The sequence below is a fragment of the Elgaria multicarinata genome, chromosome 4, assembly GCF_023053635.1.
Source record: "Elgaria multicarinata webbii isolate HBS135686 ecotype San Diego chromosome 4, rElgMul1.1.pri, whole genome shotgun sequence".
Lineage (NCBI taxonomy): Eukaryota > Metazoa > Chordata > Lepidosauria > Squamata > Anguidae > Elgaria > Elgaria multicarinata.
In genome coordinates this window covers 50,163,014-50,182,632 of record NC_086174.1, presented here as the reverse complement: position 1 = coordinate 50,182,632, position 19,619 = coordinate 50,163,014, and the positions used below count along the sequence as shown (strand labels likewise).

At 41.1% G+C, this 19,619-nt stretch overlaps 1 protein-coding gene across 2 annotated transcripts in view; it reads left to right on the top strand.

Annotated features, from left to right (window-relative positions):
- TTC27 (tetratricopeptide repeat domain 27) overlaps nt 1-19,619 on the top strand; it is a 100,629-nt gene that overhangs the window by 59,257 nt on the left and 21,753 nt on the right. For both annotated transcript variants that reach the window (XM_063124256.1, XM_063124254.1), the window contains exons 12-15: nt 2,161-2,283; nt 10,278-10,505; nt 13,576-13,674; nt 14,695-14,747. In XM_063124256.1, the coding sequence (XP_062980326.1) occupies nt 2,161-2,283; nt 10,278-10,505; nt 13,576-13,674; nt 14,695-14,747 (503 nt within the window). The remainder of the gene's footprint in view (nt 1-2,160; nt 2,284-10,277; nt 10,506-13,575; nt 13,675-14,694; nt 14,748-19,619) is intronic.

Below are 19,619 nucleotides of genomic sequence, written 5' to 3'. Positions count from 1 at the left end.
TCTACCTCATTCTTTTGTTTGCTTTTGTCTCCCTGAATCCTATCTTGTCAGTCTGCCTGTTTCCTGCTTGTTTGCCCTTAACATTTCCATGATCTTGGTGAAGTCCCAGGTCAACTGTGTTGCTTCTAAGTGCAATAGTGCAGATTACTTAGCAATAATTTAGGTAAAAGTAGCTGACCTGCTGGGAGGCACCGTGTCAGTATAATTCCCAGTAGTCAATGTTAAACTGGCAGGGGCCATAGCTCAATGTGATAGAGCCCATGATTTGCATGAAGGTCCCAGGTTCAATCCCTGGCTTCTCCAGGTAGGGCAAGGAAAGAAACTTGCCTGAAACCCTGGAGAGCTACTGCCAGTCAGTGCCAACAATACTGGGCTAGATGGACCAAGGGTCAGACTCAGTATAAGGCAGCTTCCTATGTTCCTAAATTTTAACGCAAATTGCCTGGACCCTAATCACATATGGATGGTGTTTGAAAATGCCTTTAAAAACTTTCATATTGCACTTATAGTGTAAGTCTATATACTTAGGCAAATAATTTTACCGTGGAATCAGTGTAGTATTTATCAATATATCAAATGCATTCATCTCATGATCCGACTCACAAAATTCAGGATAAAGGGTTGTATTTAATGGTGTCATTCTGCTAGTGCAAAGCTTCTGCCACTTGCAGAAACACTGTTTTATCCTTTCACATCTCAAATCTAATACTTGATTCCACTTGCACAAGGTGTTGCAGAACTCATTACAACTTCATTAGACTAGGTGGTTGCTTGTGCTACTTATGATAGTGGTTGTGCATCTGCTAGCGAAAAAATGCCAATTCTTGTAATTTTTCCCCTAGGGAATATATCAAGTGAACTCAGGTATGAAGTGCTTCTGTTGTACAACTGGGCTGGCCTGTTCTTTGCTGGTCTGTTCCTCTTTTCATTCTTCTATTCTTTTGAGTTCAAACCTAATCTGTTTCTCTCTCTCATTCTTACAGGGCAAGATGCCCTGATCTTTTTCTAGACGGGGCAGTGGGGCGGGGGTATTCTCCCTATCCAATTTCTCCACACCATATCGAATATTTCTGACAGGAGACTCTTTAAAGCTCAGGTTTCTTAGGACCAATTGATAAGTAATACAGTCTGTGTGGCTCACTTTAATTAATGGTATGATGAGTCTTGAATAAATTAGAATGGGAAGATGATTTAGCATTTAACAGTTTCTGGAGGTACCACCTTTGTCCAGATCACTAACGGCAGGAATACTTAGCAGCTAGATCACTTCCAACTACATTCAGCAGCTAGATCTATTCTAGCTACATTCAGACAATATAGAACTTTGAGGAAACACACAAATTGGTATGGAATTTTGCTCTCCCGAAACAAGCATTTGTATAATTCTTTACTTGCTACCTTGTTTCTTTAAAGTGTGCCTATGTCTACCCTTTTGCCTTAGTTTGCCTGGCTTCCTTTCCTTTTAATTGCCTTTGGATATTGGAATAGTCTCACTAGTGCATAGGTTGGACACCCACTTCCTGGACACGTTATTCAAAATTTCATTTTTAAAAATAGCATTAACTCTGACAGCTATTTTACACATGTAAGCTGGCCACCTATCCCGAATGCTCTTTCCTGACCATCTCCGAGTCCAGGATTGTATATAGAAATGTCAATGTGACCCAGACTCTAGGCAGATAAAGTCTGAAGCAGCTAGCAGTAACCTCAGACATGGGAATTATTGCTGGTTCATATGGATGTTCTTGCCATCTATAATCTGGGGGTGGCCTAGAGTAGCCTTCTCCAACTTGGTTCCCTTGGTGCTGTCATTAGCACCACCCAGCACAGTGGGGCTAATGAGAGGGCTCTTGTGGAGGGGGAAAAATCTGCTAGATCCATGTTTGAACTCGTTCTGAGTGAACTACATTTATAAAATCCCCACTCAACCTCTACTCATGTAAATTTTGAAAGATGATCAGTGCTAACTCAGTAGGGTTTTATTGCTGATTTCTTTAGCTGCTGTACATTACAGATGGGGGAAAATGAATTTCCATGCCTTTCAAAGCTAGTCTTATGACATTTTAAAATATTTTCTATCTTATGTTCATATCAACCCTACTAAATGATTTTTTCCAGGGAAAATGCTTAACTTGAATTTTTCAATATTATCCTTTGCAGCGGCAGCTTGCAAGCTTACTATTTGACCTCGGATGTACCAATTCAGCTCTGCAGATCTTTGAAAAGCTTGAAATGTGGGAGGATGTAGTTATCTGTTATGAAAGAGCAGGACAGCATGGGAAGGTAGAGTACATCCAGCTACATTTACTATTATTGTGTATATAATAGTGTACTCCAGAGTTCACTACTTTGTATATTCACAGTGTGTACATCTGCAAGGTAAAATTCATTAAGGGCCTGCTGGAAACATCTCCTTTTCATTTCAACGGAAAGTATGGGAAAGATCACTATGAGAAGAATTCCTTCCCATCAATGTTCCACCACGTTTATAAAATTACTCAGAACAGCATATGCTACTAGCACAAAGAATAGTGTTTATATGTAAGTTCTTTCCTGCCTCTAGCCGAGATCTGAACCTGTTCTATAAACAGTAGCAGTGAATGAGGTGCAGTTAGCTCCTGATTACACAAGCAAGGAAGCCAAGTCAGGTTGTCCCTGAAATTGTAAGAACTCCAAAGTGGGGAGAGCTTCTTACAGGCTAATCTGTTGGGCCTCAAAACAGTGAAGATGAGGCAAAGACCATATTGGTCTTTGCCTGATCAGGGTTTGCAGGGCATCTTGCTTTTAGCCTTCGTGACTCCTTCTGTCTGATCACCTCCTTTCTTTCTATACTTTCTCCTCCTTCTCCTTCCCTTGCATCCAGCGATCCCTGGTGCCTAAATAGTTCTTCCCAGGATCCTAGGGATTGAAAAAATCCTGTTGCAAAATCTTAACCAGAAATCTCACAAGAGAGCTTGGGGCCAAAGCTACCCCTGACCTCCCTGCAGCTCTCTCCCTCCCACAGAGAGAGATAAAAACAGCAGAATAAGATCACAGGCCTGCATCTAACCCCCAATGGCTCAGACGTGGTCCACAAAAACATCAAAATGAGGTGGCAGAGATTTGAGGTAGTAGATCGGACTGTTCCATTTCAGACTGCAGGTAGGGGATGCTCCCCTCTCTGCAAATAGCGCAAAGAGAGTGGCACCTCCATCTGTAGTTAGGGCTGAGCGAATTCACCAGTGCCACCGCCTTCTGGTCCACATAAGCCCCTTCTGAGGCTTGGCAGCCACCCACTCTCCTCTCCCCCGCACATCAGTGGTGGCTGCTGTTGATGCAACGTGGAGAATTGTGCAATTTCTGGGCCTCCATAAATTGTGCACTTCCCCCCCCACACACACACACTGCATCAGTGGCAGCTGTAAAGGACCCGTTTACGCAAAGTTAAAAGCATGAATGCTCCGTTCGTGCCTTTACCCTGGTGTGCAACTTCAAGTGGACAAATGTGGGCAGCTACATTTTAAAGGAAATTTAGTACCCAATATTTCTCTCACTGCCACTTTCCAGCCAGCCAGGCCATACAGGTGCATGAGTGATATGCTGAGTGGCACATTAGCAGAGCAATTTAGGAAGCATCTCTTAAAGTCATAGTGTAGGGAACCACCCAAAACAACAAATCCAGTTTCTCGAGTTCTAATTCTGGATTCTTGAATGGGAGCAAATCAAGGGAGCAGAACCTTAAAGAATTTTTGATATTAACCTAGGGATCTTAATCCACCTCACTTATTTAGTCCCTCTCATATTCATATATATTAATTCTCTCTCATTCACACACACACACACACGTGCGTGTGTGTGTGTGTGTGTGTGAGAGAGAGAGAGAGAGAGAGAGACTACAGCAGTCTCTGAGTGTTTTGGCCCTGCTTTTGGGTCTGTTGAACATAATAGAAAAGTGTTTCTTAGTGACAATCCCAAATATGCATGACTTGTAGCCTGCTTTGGAAACTAGTCAGAATGTTCTGAGAAAGCTATCGAGTGTCTACGCTTATTAATTGCCATCTGTATTCACATATTTGCATCCCAGATCCCTGTCCAGCTCCTTGTTGGTTCTGACAGCAATGACCAGTCTCCCCAACATACTATGTCCAGTGTTTACGATTCCTAATGCTCTGGAGAATAGGGGTGAAGGATGCTCTTTTCTCAGCTATGGCCATCAGTCAGGAGGCCTTTTAAAATGTATTATACCATTAGCCATAGCAACCTAGAGCGTTAAATTCCACTGTGATTTCCGTTTTTCAGGAATACATTTTCCATTTATGGGCCTCTTGTTTCGCCTTCTTCTATCCATAGAAAGGGGAAACAACAGGGAATATAAGTTCATGTTATAAATAACTTAGAACTTTTTGTCTGGTCTTCCATGCTTTGCATTCTTATGCTAAGTAAATACCTAAGTGTGGTAATTATAAAGCAATAAATATGCATCTTGGTGCCAAAAATTGTTTTCCTCTCATTTGTGCCAAAGTGATACTGTGCCAATATGAAAATCCTGTCATGAAGAAAAGTTGAGGCCAATATTTTCCACTTGCTAGAAATTCATTACTGCTTGGACAAATTCACTACCTCCTGTCAAGAGACAGGAAAATGGTATTTTGATATCTGGATAAGGAAGGTATCGGGTTAAAACTGTTTCATAATTGATGCTTGAGTAGTTTGAAGTCTTATCACAGAATTAGCTAAACATGGTCTGAAAATATGTTTAACTAATTCTGTGATAAGACTTTGAAATACTGAAAACAAGGTTTAAGTTCTATGCAAAGCACAAATGGGGGCATTTTATCTGTAAGCCAAAGGGCACTTTTAATTTGTGCTTAGTCAGAAACATATTTTTTTTTTAAATGAAGGGCTTCTGTTTTAAATTCGGCTTTTTTTTTTAAAGGTTATCTATCACTGTTTGAAGAAATATGTGATTCTTCTCCAAATTAGTTTTTAGTGGTCAGAGTACTATTATGAAAAGCACCTGGCAGACAACTGTTTTTGGAAACTACCACTGTACAGCATAAGTCCAAATTGCTGAAATGAGAGTGATAGGAAATGTTGGCTGAAATGATAGGGTTCCAGTGTTTGTTCTTCACTTGAAGTGATATACAAAAAGCCAGTAAGTCAGGCATAGAGGATGCATTTATCACTGGCATTGTACAGCCCTCTTTAAACAATAATTTCAAGGAAATGGAGATATTTCTGGAAAGAGGAGTGGCATAAAGAATGTTCCCTGCCACTATCTGCTGAAAGTGTGTCCAGAATTAGAAGATTTTATTTAAAATGAATCTGAGCTGGTAAGGTTAATATGTATCTTAAAATAGTTCTTTAATATTGGTGTCCAGTAGTCTATGTATTTCCAGATGGAGAATTCCTCAGGTATTTAAGAAGGGATGCTGAAAGACTAAAGTACAAATTATAAGCATATAGTTTATTATCCACCTATTTCCATATCATAACTGGTTTTTTTCTGAGCAGTTTTATCTTAGCAGCTACTCCTTCCTCCCAGCAAATTCCCAGAACAGCTACTTTGGTGCCTCCAGGTTTAGCATGAGGTTTCTTTAAACAAAAAAAACGGGATAGGGGAAGAGGAGAAAATATATTACACATGCACTGGTGACATTTTCCACTTGTGCCAGATTCCCACACTGCAGACTCATGAGGATTAGAGAAGATTTAAGAAAAAGTTTCAAAGTTTTGTCATAGCATATCCTAAGATGAAAGGAAACAGAAAAATTTAAGAGCATATCATGCTTTGGAGGTACACTTCTGGGTCATGGCCATAATATCCAAATATTTTTACTGTCAAAAATAAAAGCATTCTGAAACTTTAAGAAGTCCTTGAATCCAGAGAAACATAACTGTTTTCACAGCATCTTATTATTTTAGTGATACAATTTTTTATTAACAACACCCAGAAAAGAAAGTTTCAATCTTTGTAAAGTTAGCTCGAGAATATGAATACAGAACAGATTATAGGTCATCCACCAGTCTTAATGCCAAAACCATACAAGCCAGAAACTAGATTGGAATGGATCCTGATATTCAGTTTTCTTCAAGGGTGTCTGAAGTTGCACATCAAGCACCTAATATTTTTGATCAGCCAATAGTTCAAATTATTTAGGAGTAGTCTCACAACTTCTCAGAAGGTGGCATTCATTGGCTACATTCAGACAACATGATAGTCAGTGATGGAGTAATAATCAACTTAACAGTTGTTTATCTGGGGGTACTCCTCCACACAACATGATGACAATCAACTGTGGTGAGGATTAGGATCAGCATTGAGTTGACTATTACTCCATGCTGAGTTGACTCACTCATCCCCAACCCTCTCTCCCCCCAGTTCTCCCACTAGTATTCTCCCACTAAGCCATTGCTGCTGAAAATCTATCCTGTCGGCTGGACTAGAGTGGCAGCCACCACTTTGACCACTCTTGCCTTGCAACTCTGTGGCTGACTAAATAATCTACAATGGCTGAGGAAATAACCAACGGTGCCCTCCACATGACATGATAACCAACAGAGGTTCAGATAGCCAACTCTGCACAGTGTTGGTTATTTTGGCCAACTAACCAACTGTTGGTTAAAAAACTCCCTCTACACAACATGATAACCCACAGTGGGTCAAATAAGCAACCATTGACTGTTTAAACCACCATTGGTTATTGTGTTGTCTGAACCCAGTCATTATTTCCTGAATTCTACTGGTTATTTCTCTCTGGCTAGATGTTATATGTTTAGTACGAGTGATTTTGAAAGTGCAGTTCTTGGTGGAGATGCCCCCCTCCCCAAAGCTGAAGACCTTTTAGTTGTTTAAGGCATTTTAATATACCCAGCACCTGAAGAAGGATTATATCCAAAATACATCGAGCTTATCAAAGTCATTAAAGAAAAACCAAAGCACCAGAGTTTGTCTTTCTGTGTCTAAATATTATAAGCCTCAAAGTTAAGCACCCCACCAATCTCTCATCCACATCACCAGGCCTCAGCAGTAGGAACAAATTGTCAGGCCAGGCTTCCCCACAACATCAGCAACCAAACACGTGTTAAAGAAACAGAGAATTCCTTTATTACAGCAGGACACAAACACAGGCACCTCACCTGAGTCCACAGATTAGAGTCCTTCAAGAACCCAATTTCAAATAAACTCAGATAGTTTAAACAGGAGTCAGAAACCAGGAAAGTCCACGAAATATGAAATATTTTTGAGTAGCTGGCCTCTTCTAGGCACTACCATTCAGTAACCTGGATTTAAGAAAGACTTTTCCAAGGATGAGGTAAAGGAGCAGTTCACAGTGCACTTTTCACCTCAGAGATATTTATTCACACTGTATACTATTGCTCTGAAGTGAGAAAGAGAACAAAATTGCCTAGGTTGTTAAATATTGCACTGTATCTTCTCTGTACTGCATGCTGCTGTGTGTGTGTGTGTGTGTTCCTTTTAAAAAAAAGCTATTGTATAGCTTAATCATTCTTCCAGACAGCAAGCAGGTTTTGTGTAAGTCATGCAATTCTCATTTTAATTTAATGAAACTGTATTTCTCTTGTAAGATTTGTAACAAAAAAAATTCTTCTGCATTTGTTTTGCTTGCAAAACATGTGTTTAATGATGGACACAGTTTTGAAACCAACTCCGTAATGACAGTATAACTAGTATAGCTACAGATACTGGCTTGGATTCAAGGTGTCCCATGTATGAACAAAATACTTTGCGGGATGCGGGTGGGGATGATTGTGTGCTGCATCACACACCATTCTTAAAGGTACCCCTGTTTTTCACAGGCAGACGGAAGGAGCTTCAGTGCAAAAGCAGTAAGAAACTTTCAATGTACAGACGGAATCTAGCATGTGGTGCTTTAGATCCAAGTCATTGTTCTTTGCGGAAGCTAGAAGTATTCCATTGAATACTTTATGTCACTTTAATTTGATATTCAGTTTGATAAATACAAAAGAATCAAGCTTTTGAAGCCTTTCTGGGGCTATACCAATACAGGCAACAGGGTAAAGAGCTGCATATTTGAATATATCCCATAATAAACCAACAAGCCTCCCTTTTCATAAAACATTAGCACGTCTGAAGAAGGGTTCAGCTCAGCCTTGTTCCTGGAATGTTTGGTGGGGGTGTTATATGCTAGGGAGCATTAAATGTGATTCCCACCCCTGTAACTCAAAGTAATATAAAGAGCTTTACCACCTGATTCCAATGGATATATAAACTCAGACTGGTTCATAATGAAGATACAGAAGCATCTGCAAAGTTAAAAATACTAGAATTGTATGAATGAGCAAGTATTTCATTAAAAACCATTTGAATTTAGAACCATAGGGGAGCAGTAAGAGCAGAACCAATAGGAATCAAGAACAATTTCCCTTCTCAAATTACTCTGGGAGCCAGACATGAAAAGCAGTGTACATTTTGAACAATCATCTTAAAAAATGGCACCAAAGAGAGGGAATTTCAGAAGTTTGTGGCTATACCAGAAAAGACCTTGGCCTTTTCCTACACAACCTCCTTTCAAGTGGGCAATTGGTCTGTTCCGACCATTATTATTAATGTCAGAACCAAAGCGACATGGAAGACATCCGTGTCGCGGTTCCTTTATACATCAAGGTGCCCCCTTCACAATCTGTGGCAAGGAGTGGCAGCACGGACTCCTGACATCTTAAAAAATGCAATGCATTACCTTCATGGCTTTTGACAAGGCCTTCCCAGTGTGAGAAGGACCCATGCTATAGCACCTCTCACACTGCAAAGGAAACCTTCACAGATGTGAAGGAACATTGCTCAAAGTAAGGCATCCTCCAAAAAGTAAATTGGTCTCAGGCTCTTTAACATTCGAGGCTAAAAGCTAATTGCCTTTTGAATTGTGGGCGATAAGAGGACTGACCCACTTATGTGTTACGTGTTATGTGGCTCGTGTTCTGTGCTAGCAGAACTTTCCCAAGATGCCAACTTCATTCTCCTTCGCCTTCCCCCCATTCAACAAGTTGTTTTGTGTTTGTATTTGTCACTTGACATTCTACCAGAAAGTGATGATGCAGGGTAATATCTGCTTTGAATCATGGCTATTTCTCTTTTCAGTGACTATCGAATGAACACATTTTTAATGGCAGAGAGCAAGCCTAGCATCAGCACTCAGCATCCTGGGGCATTTGCCCGAGTCTGTTTACCTCAGAAGAAGGCACCAGGGCTGATGCTTTGAATGCCCCTCCAGCGCCTACCACCACTGGGCTTCCACGGTAGCACTGGCGCTACAGCCACTACTGGCTTCTCTGCTCACTTGCTTGCAGGCTTCTCCAGTAGCAGTGCTGTAAGAAAGCTGGAGTAGTTGCTTGGCTCTCAGGCCATTATGCTGCTGCAGCCAAATAAGCCCACAAGTGAGCATGTTTGAGAGGGAGGCTAAAGGCTTCCCCCTGCTCTATCCTCTGCCTTCTTATGAGCAAGCTTACCCATTGGCGATAGTGCTGTAATAGGCAGCCACTCAATGCTGCCACTGAGTCAGCCCATGAAGGTGGAGGCACCACCCCTAATGGGTCAAAGTAGCAGTGGGAGCTTGTGGGAGGTGGGTAGTACTGGGATTAGTATGTCTGGTAAGTAGGGAATGTTAGAACTGAGTGGGTGTGGTTTATGATGTAATAGGAAGAGAAGTATATAAGGAGGGTGCTTTTAAGTTTTGGGGGGCTCAAGGTTTTTTTATTTGTAAAGTAAGAAGAGTTTAGATTCTAGGGACTTAGGACTGGTGTAAAGAGAGAGAAGTGGTTGGTGTGTAGAGAGTTTAGATTAGACAGGATTGGAAGTATATTTTTATTTAAAGTTTTTAAATAATAAACTTATTATTTTGTTAGCTACCAAATACCACGTGTCAGCTTGGCATTATTTACCTGCCTTACAGTTATTAAACACCCACTCCATATTATACCCACAGTATATTTAGAGCAGATCCTGTATAAAACCTGTTTCCCTCATAGCTAGGGGAAAGGTTTTAATGAACCCTTCCTCAGGTTTTCAAGTGGTGGTGCTTGACCTCAGAAGTGTTTATGCGTTGGGCCTAGTGTAAGGGTTTGTTATGTCACACAAACTGCTGATCACCCCTTCCCTGCCCCCAAACCTGGAGCCAAGCCTAAAGAATAGTGGACGTTTCCAACCCTAGGGTGTAGGGGGGAAAAGAAAACCATGGAGATCGTGTCTCAGGAAGTACTGAAAGGCGGTGTAGCTTCTTCCTATTTTCAAAGAACCTTTCCCTGTTTACTTTCCATAGGCAGAAGAAATTTTGAGGCGGGAGGTAGAGAAGAAGGAGACACCAGGATTATATTGCTTGCTTGGGGATGTTCTTAAAGATCATTTTTACTATGATAAAGCCTGGGAATTGTCAAACCACCGCAGCGCCAGGGCTCAGCGCTCCAAAGGCCTTCTCCACCTTCGCAACAGGAACTTCAGGGAATGTGTAGAGTGCTTTGAACGCTCAGTACAGATTAACCCTATGCAGGTAAACTGATTACAACTTGTTAAAAATATTTATATGCTGGCCTTTTAAGGTGTATATATACTGCTGTATGCACCCATATATGCAGCTCTGCCACACTTGATTTCTTTGTTGCTCCAGAACTCAGAGTTCACACAATTCTGTAGAGAAAGAAGGCATCAGGTCCAACACTGGGACCCACATTCAAAAATATGACCCATATCCCAAAGCAGCATCTTCTCGGTCATCGAATCTCCACAGTATGTGGAACCCAGATTATCCCTGCCTAAATTTGAGTGAATGGTTAATTTGAGATGCTCCTTGCAGTCCTGAAACCATAGCCTCAAATTCCAGTTCCTCTCATGCTGTAAATGTAGGCAAGTTTAGACCTAGTCTCACATTCTGCCTTACCCCTCAAAGGAGAGGGGCAAGTCTGCCATAACATGACCCTAACGATAAAAGCGAAAGAGGAAAGCATGTCCAGAATACAGTTGTGGCATGGCCATGTGACAAGTCATGCTCACGAGGAAGTAAGTCATGCCATATTATTTCACAGTTACAACTATTATTTATTTATTTATTTATTTCATTTTATTTATTTATTACATTTATATACCGTCCAATAGCCGAAGCTCTCTGGGCGGTTCACAAAACTATAAAAAGCAAAGCAAGAACTTTCCAAAGAAAGCTACGGCGCCCTGAGATCCTTGTGATATAGGGCTGTATACAAATGTTTTAATGAACAAATTTTAATAAAATTATTAGCCCTATTTTTATGAATCCAAAGATATAAACAAGTTCTTTCACAAGATCAGAAATGAAACCTACTTCAGGTGAGAATTTCATTTGAAATGCTTCTCACACTGTATCCCCTCATGTTTACAACTAATGTTGAGGAAAGTAGTTTGCTATCAGAAATATCTCTCTGCATTCAGTTATTACACAGTCCCTCTGATTTTTTGCAGTTGTGAGTGATTTGCCAGATCTCATTCCAACCAGCATAATTGCCTACGGAAGTCATGGTTTCTCTCACTCCAGTTTTCCCTTGCAATTATTTCACTGTTGGGCCCTCTAAAGGCCTCCTTCTGAAAAGTAGAAAGATTACTTAAACATACTTCCTGCAATTCTGTTGCAGTACCCTTTCTTTCATGAAAAAATCCATGTGTTTCCACAGAATCATTCCAGTCCTGCCTCTTGTAATTAGGCAGAGGCACCAAAAAACAATCACTCTCCTTTTGGCAGGAAAATATCCAAATACCATTTTATCTGGGCTTCCAAATTTGACATCCTGAGATTATTCAATTTTGTATTTCAAAATTGACATCTATGAGTCGTAGCTCTTTCCTGGCATATGCAGAGATGCCAGGCTTTGTCTCAACTTAACTTGGAAAAACCAGGTGGAAATCAAAACAAAACCTTTCTACACGTAGAGTGCCACTGTTTAGAGCTGCCTTACCAAACCCAGTGACCTCCAGATGTTTCAGACTGCAACTCCCATCATTCTCTGGTGGTTGGGAGTGATGGAGTTGTAGTCCAACACATCTGGAGATTGGGAAAGTCTGGTTTAGAGGGTATCTCTGTGTGACTGGTGGGTGACTGAACAGTCAACAAGGCCTCATGTTGCTAGTACATTTACTTCAGTACATTTCCAAATGTGCAACTTTACACATCTCAAGAAAAAATTCCAGTAGACATTATTTCACACACAGATGAGACAACATTTTATATATGTTAGCTGATTTAGACACAGACCACTAGAAGTACATATGAAATTCCTTTTTAACTTATCAGGAATTACAGCAGGTTTTTAGAATGGCCTAGTTCCAAGGTTTCATTTCCTGATTCGAAGGGAGCTCTCAGACCACTTTTACAGTTTGGATGTCATGAGAAAGTGTGATATAAGAATCAAAGGTAGCTGAGCGCACAAGGGATGAGGAGGGAGCAGGTTCCTAGGCCCAAAAACAGCTTGTTCCAGGGCCCATAAAACAGTTTATTGGACCAGAATCGTTACTTCTGAACCAGGCCATTCTGAATGCAAGATGTAATTTTTTCTTTACAGAATTTGGCTTCATTACTTGCCCTCAGGGACACCCAGCTCTGCATTTGGAAATTAATGTTTAAAATGGCTGTATTTCTGTGTGACAAATAATATTAAGTCATTCTCAAGGAATGAGACTGTGCAGGGGATATCTTTGTGTTTTTTACCTTGAATAGTTCGCCGGTGACGCTTCACATTCCTTTAAAGTAAATGTGCTATTAAATATTTATAGGATTAGAATATCTCGGTTTTGTTAGGATTGGTTGACAGGTTAACACTTTTCCCCCTGTGTTTCTCCACATTCACATGAGGAATGTCTCTTACAAATTAGGATTTCTGTGTATACATCTGCTTCTTTACAGTGACTGTTACGCTCATCATAGCAGCACGCTCATCACCCTCCATAATGATGGGTTTCACCTTAAGCTGTGGCATTGTGTGCTTAGGGAGTCCAGTTATATGAGTAGCCCAATGGGGCTGTTCACACTACCTGCTAACCCACACTTAGTGGTTGAGTGCGGGGTGTTTTGAACCATTGGTTGTTTGTTGAACCGTGAGTTAGGGTGTTGTCTGAACGCAGCCAGGGTAGCTTGTTAACCATGCAATGTGGTTTGTTTTCTCAAACAAGTCATCTTCAGAACCCATGGTTTGCTGTTGGGGTTGTTCAGGGTGGTTAACAAGCCAAATCGTATGATTAATAAGCAATCCTGGCTGTGTTCAGACAACATGATAACCCTTGGTTCAAAAACAACCCATGGTTCAAAAGAACCCACACTCAACCACTGAGTGTAAGTTACCAAGTTGTGTGAACAGCCTCATTCCGTGGCCTCTTTGCAGAGTGTCCTGTGGAGGCAAAGTTAAACCATGTTAGAGCTCTATTTACCAGACATGAGGGTTTATAATGTGCATACTTCCCATATTCTATGATATTTACCTTAGATAACTCCAAGAAAGATTACTTGGTACTGTGCGTAAGAGAACATAAGCAGTTCTTCAATAAAATATTGTAATTTGTGTTGTGGTATGTATTCTTGTCTCTCCCCCTCCCCCTTCCAGTTGGGTGTGTGGTTTTCCTTGGGCTGCGCCTACTTAGCTTTGGAAGAATATGAAGGTGCTGCCAGAGCATTTCAACGCTGTGTGATATTGGAACCTGATGTAAGTTCTCAAAGGATTATAAGATAACATTCTGGTGTTGCTTTGATAAAGAGTTTCTGTTCTTGATTATCATTTTTGCATCTTTTATGGAATAAGTGAAGTTGGTTCACTCAAAAGCCCTGTTTTGTTCATGAGTCTGTTTAGGACCACAGCAACCAAGTTCCATCTCTGAGAAGGTGCAGCTGGAACCATAAGGAAAGATCATCATAAGCCCTGTTCTCCCCTTTTTATCTCTCTTCCTCCCATCCCTGGCTGTGCACAAGGACTAAAGAGCACTGAGCCATTCCCAGAAACAGGAGGTCTTTGCAGCTGTGTGTAAAGATCATGCCATAGCTTGTCTGTATGCACACATGCATGCACACACACACACATAATGCATGGTGCACCCACACACACAATGTCATAAAAAGTCATAACATTATTTGGTTCTTAATCACAGAGACCATGAAATTAAGTATCCTAATGATTTAGAGACTCATCTTTTTCAGTAAATAATTTAATATTGGACTATTGTCTCAAATGAAGTAATATTCACCCTCATTCTGAAAGAGATTGACAGGTCTGTTCTCCAAAATCCTTCAAGCCGCAGATTATTCTTAAGGTGGTAGTTTACCATAATGCTGTCACCATAACGCTGCTTGATATGCCATAATTTCTAATGTTGCACTGATTTTATACCCGCTGACTTCAACGGCATCAGAAACTGATTCAGTGTAGGCAGTATTCTCCATGAATTTGGCATATTCCTAATCAGCATGACCCAACCAAAGTGAAACACTTCAGAGGCATGTGTTTGAAACTCTCCTCTTAAAACCATTGGGACTTAAACATGTGTAACTATGATTGTGTTGTGCTTATTGATTGGTGCTGTAATTTTAACAGTCAATTTTTTTGATGAATGTCAAAACTGTTGACATACAGATCAATGTTTGCAGATAAAAGTGCAAATTAATGTTTTCAGTGCTTAAATATTTATCCCTCTTACTGTATGTTAATTCTCTTTTTGTGTTTTGACTGCAGAATGCTGAGGCTTGGAACAATCTATCAACTGCATATATCAGATTAAAACAGAAGTACGTACATCAAAGGGATTAGTGGCTGCTTCTTCCAAAGTAAACAGTGCTAGTTTCCTCTCTCTCCAGCCTTACCCACTAGCTCCCAATGCTTGGACGTACTACTTTCATGATCCATTGTATGATCACCTGCAGTTGAAACCTTCCCATTTGGCCTCCCATCAGAAGTATAAGTAGAAAGTTAGAGGTTATATCATTTAAAAGCTGTTGGAAAGGAAAAGCAACAGTTTAGCCCCCAGCCCAGCCTCAAATATTACAATACATCATGTATTACACAGGATACAATTAATTCCATCCTTCATTGTGTTCTTACATTGAAGCTTTGATTTGCATCCTGTCCCTTTACAGCAGTGTGCCCTGCAGGACTTTGGGGCCAGGCTTTCTCTGTAGTGGCATGCACGCTATGGAATGTAATCTCTAGTGCCAGGGTAGGCAACCTTTTGGGGCCATGGGCACATTTGGCAATTTGAGAAACCCATGGGCATCAGCACAAAGTGGCTGCCATGGGAAGTACGGCTAAACAGAAAGGACAATTAACTTGTCTAAAAGTCTGAGTACAAGGTAAGGGTGAGGTCTGAGCCCCAACACTTCTCTCCCTTGCCCCCACTGCTCTCTTCATCCCCCCACTCCAGCTTACCCAATAGAAGTGACTGGAATCCATTTTTCCTTTCTTTTCCTTGGTGGCTGGGTGCACTGCAGAGGAAAGCACTGGCCTGCAGCCTTCCGCTATCTTCATTTCCTGTGTGGCCCAGAGGCTTTCATGGGACATTACAATGGCAGCAGCTGCAGGCCCTCACTTTGCTTTGATGGGAAGAAAATGTGATAATTAAAGAAGTGGGAGGGATAGTGGGTGGCAAGAAAAGTGCCTGGAAGCACACTGGTGCCTCTGGGGAGCTCATTGCCTACCCCTGCCCTAGTGGGATGCGTATGTCCCCCTGACCCAGCTGTTCCAGGACATTTCTCCAGGATTGTCCTTAATGGTGGCATTATCAACCATGGAATTTTCAGTGGCTGCTTTATTACTATTTGTGGTAGACTTGCTATGAGTTTATTGCAAGTTCTGTGTCTTCTGTTTTTGTTGTGAGCTGCTTCAGTTGACATGCCAATAGCAGAGAATGTGGCATATAAATATATAAATACAAGACGTCATCCTTATTGAAAAGGAAACTGGGCCCCTAAATCTAAAAGCAACAGACGGTATAGCTACTGATTAATATTTTACTAACCTTCTGATGCTCAAGGAGAAACTGGCAGTTTAGTACTAGGTTCATAGGAGCAGATCGGTATCAGCCTGCATAACAAGCCACTTATTCTCTTCTTCTTTGAATGAGCCATTAATCTTGTAAAGAGACCCGATATCTCAGTTCTGTATGCTTGTTTGGTTTATGTAAAAATGATTTGGGTGAATACCTTGATAAACAAGTTCTTTCAGAAGTTTGGTATCATAAGTAAGTTGTCAAGATAATTTTTGGTCGCTTGGACTGTGTCCCATTAATCTTCTGCTAAAAAGAATGCAACTTCAGAAAACAAGAGAGAAAAATTAAAGTTTTTTTTTTAATCTGCTTGCCTTTTTTCCCTTGTATCACTATGAAGAATTTATCTACTCTCAGGAAACTGGAAATGAGAAAACCAACAGGGAGTTCACAAAGTTATGGACACAGGAAACAAATTGCTAAGAAAGTGCATTGAACCAAAGGACATAAATAAGTTCAAGAGCCTCTTAGACATATTTATGGAACATACAGACTGACAGATGCAGTTGCTACAGACTCTATAAGGAATAGAAAATAGATATAAAGAGATAGCAGTGTTTTTGTTCAAACATCCTTTTCAGAACAAATGTTCTATCCAGCAACTTCCAATGTTTATGTAGAAGTATTCTGGAGAAAATTTATAGCTATGTGCCACACCTCTGGGTGTGGGCATTAAATACCTTCAAGCTGGTACTTCCATTTCTCTTTCAACTGATGCCTCCACCTACCCAGTCCAACCCCAGTGCAATTGTGATAGCCTCCAAGGGCAGGCCCCGAAGTATCTGATCCAGATGCTAATATAAAGCTTCCTTGGGTACAGTTCCAGATCATAAGGTGTCTTGTCTTGGCTCCCCTTTACACGGTTATCACATAGGTTTTGACCATGGCTCATTGAACGTCTGGCCCAAAGAACTGTCAGTCTCAACTGATTTGTATGTCACCTGGCCCTAAATACCCAGTTCTGTCAGGTTTTTGAAGAACCAAATCTTGTGACGATACTAACTAAGGCAGGCATCATGGGAGTCCTAAGGAGGCAACTGTCTGATATTGACAGCTGTTGCATCCCCAAAAGTACACTGTTGTTGCAGCAGCCTTGGTACCAACAACTCGTCCTTTGGCTGTTCATCCATTCCCACCTGCAACTCCCATAGCTCCCATAACTTCAATGTAGACCTGGTGTGGCATCATTTCCAGAGATTATTGGACACTCCACAAATAACAGTCCCAGATTTCACCCTCTTCTGTACATAGGTTTGATACTCAGTTCAAGCCTTTTAATAATGTATTAGTTTTAAATGTTTTAATCAATTATACGTATTTTATGGCATTTGCATTTGTGTTGTACCCCGCCTCGATCCAGAGGGAAAGGCAGGTAACATATTATTATTATTATTATTATTATTATTATTATTATTATTATTGCCAAACATTCTCTGTAGTTTTATGGACTCAGTACCCAGCATTTTTCCTTGGTACTGTTTGCATGAAAACATAAGAAGAGCCATCTAGTCCAGTATTCTGTTCACACAGTGGCCAACCAGTTGCCTGTGAGAAACACACAAACAGGACATAAGTGCAACAGCACCCTCCCACACATGTTCCCCAGCAACTGGTGTACGTAGACATACTGCCTCTGATACTGGAGTTATCACATAGCCAGCAGGACTATTAACAGCCGTTGATAGCCTTCTCCTCCAGGAATTTATTTAACCCCCTTTTAAAGCTATCCAAATTGGTGGCTATCACTACGTCTTGTGGTAGCAAATTCCATAGTTTAACTTGTGCTGTGTGAAGAAGTACTTCCTTTCATCTGTCCTGAATCTCCCACCAATCAGCTTCATGTGATGAGCCCGGGTTCCAGCATTATGAGAGAGAGAGAGAAAATGTCCCCCTATCCATTGTCTCCACACCATGCATAATTTTGTACTCCTCTATCATGTCTCCCTTTACTCACCTGGTTATCCAGCCGATGCTTTGGTATCTGGGGCTCTTTTTACTGAAAGTTTCAGAACTTAATAGTTCCTCTGTATGGTTATTCTCAGAGCCCAACCAAAGTCTCAGTACCCAGTTCTCAACGTATCTTTGTACTGACCATCCCAGTGTCTAAACTTTTGGTACCTACTTCAGTCCTTTCTGCATATGGTTGAGATGCATTTCTAATACAGATACTTTATTGTCTTGGTACATACTGTTTCTCCATGTGGATAATCTTGGTACCTAGCCTGAGCCCAGGTACCAGGCACACATTGTATGGACTTTCCTGGCTACAGATGACCTTTAGCATTAGTACTAAGCCTCAGTCCTAGTGCCTTCATATGGACAGTACTTGACCTAAGTTGTCCAATGTGTACTTGACCAATGTGTGTACCTTACACACATTGTATGGATCATTTAATGCTGTGAACTTTCCCTACCTAGTTCGTATTTCCTACCAGGCTCTATATACTGTAGATGTATTTTTCTAGTCTTGGTGCTTGGCCCAACTCTTTGTACCTTGTACACAATGTTCTGTAAGAGGTTCTATGATGCCAGTACCTAGGCTGGGCACTGGTATTGTTAATTCATGTACGGATTGTTAACAATGCATGTACTAGCCAAATCTTCATGGCAGAACTAGAAATGTGCACCTAAGTTATGTTGGTTGGTTTAGCAAGCAAACAAGCAAATATTTCTTTTAGCTGTCTGTTAACAGGAATCGTCTATGAGCTTTGTGTATCCTGCTCAACAAACTCTACTGGCCATGCTTTTGGGGGGCTGGTATCTCCAGTACCCTTTCCTACCTCAGTGTCCTGGAGGTCTGAGCTCTCTTCTTTGCATTGCTTTTAGTAAAAGTCCTCTACTTTTGCCTTACTGGAACATTCTTTGTGTGTTGATCCTTGTTTAGATCAGTCCTCAAGGCTCACTTAAGAATTCAGAGTTCTCCTCTTACTCTTTGCTTGCTGGCTATCAATTTGCTGTGGTGAGGCTTGACAATAATGCTATCTCCAGTCCCTTGGGAGCCTCTTTCTCAGCCTTGAGTCAGATTCTGCTGTTTAAAGGGGTCCCATTGTCTTTGTACGACACTGGTATGGCTTCCTCCCTTGAAGCCTGTGTCGTATGCCCTACACATGAGGGCATAAAGGGGTAGTCTTTTGGCTATGGTGTTTGGTGATATCCCTGCACCCACTTCAGAGTTGGCCAGCTGCTAATCTCCCATGTGTGTGATTGCAAAGAGACCACAAAGATGAAAAGCAAGTTGCTTACCTGTTACAGGTACTTTGGTCATGTTTGCAGTCACACGCCCCACGCCTAGCTTTTGACTTGGGCTTGTGGCAGCCTCTGTGCAACTGTGTAGAGAGCTATGGGCCTGTCCTTGAGCAATGCAAAGGCATAGGATTTCCTTACTCAAGAGCTGCAGGCTCTTCTGAGCTCTACACATTTCCAAATTCTTGCTCTGTACAGGCATTGATCCCATGTGTGTGATTGGACAGATAACCACTCTGAGAACTGCAGTTACAGGTTAGCAGCCTGTTTTTCCACATTTGTTGTATAATGTCTTCAGTCAGTATTTCTATAATGTAAAGCTGCTGTTAAATTTAATGTCCTCACAACCAAATCAAGATGTTTTACAGTGTAAAAG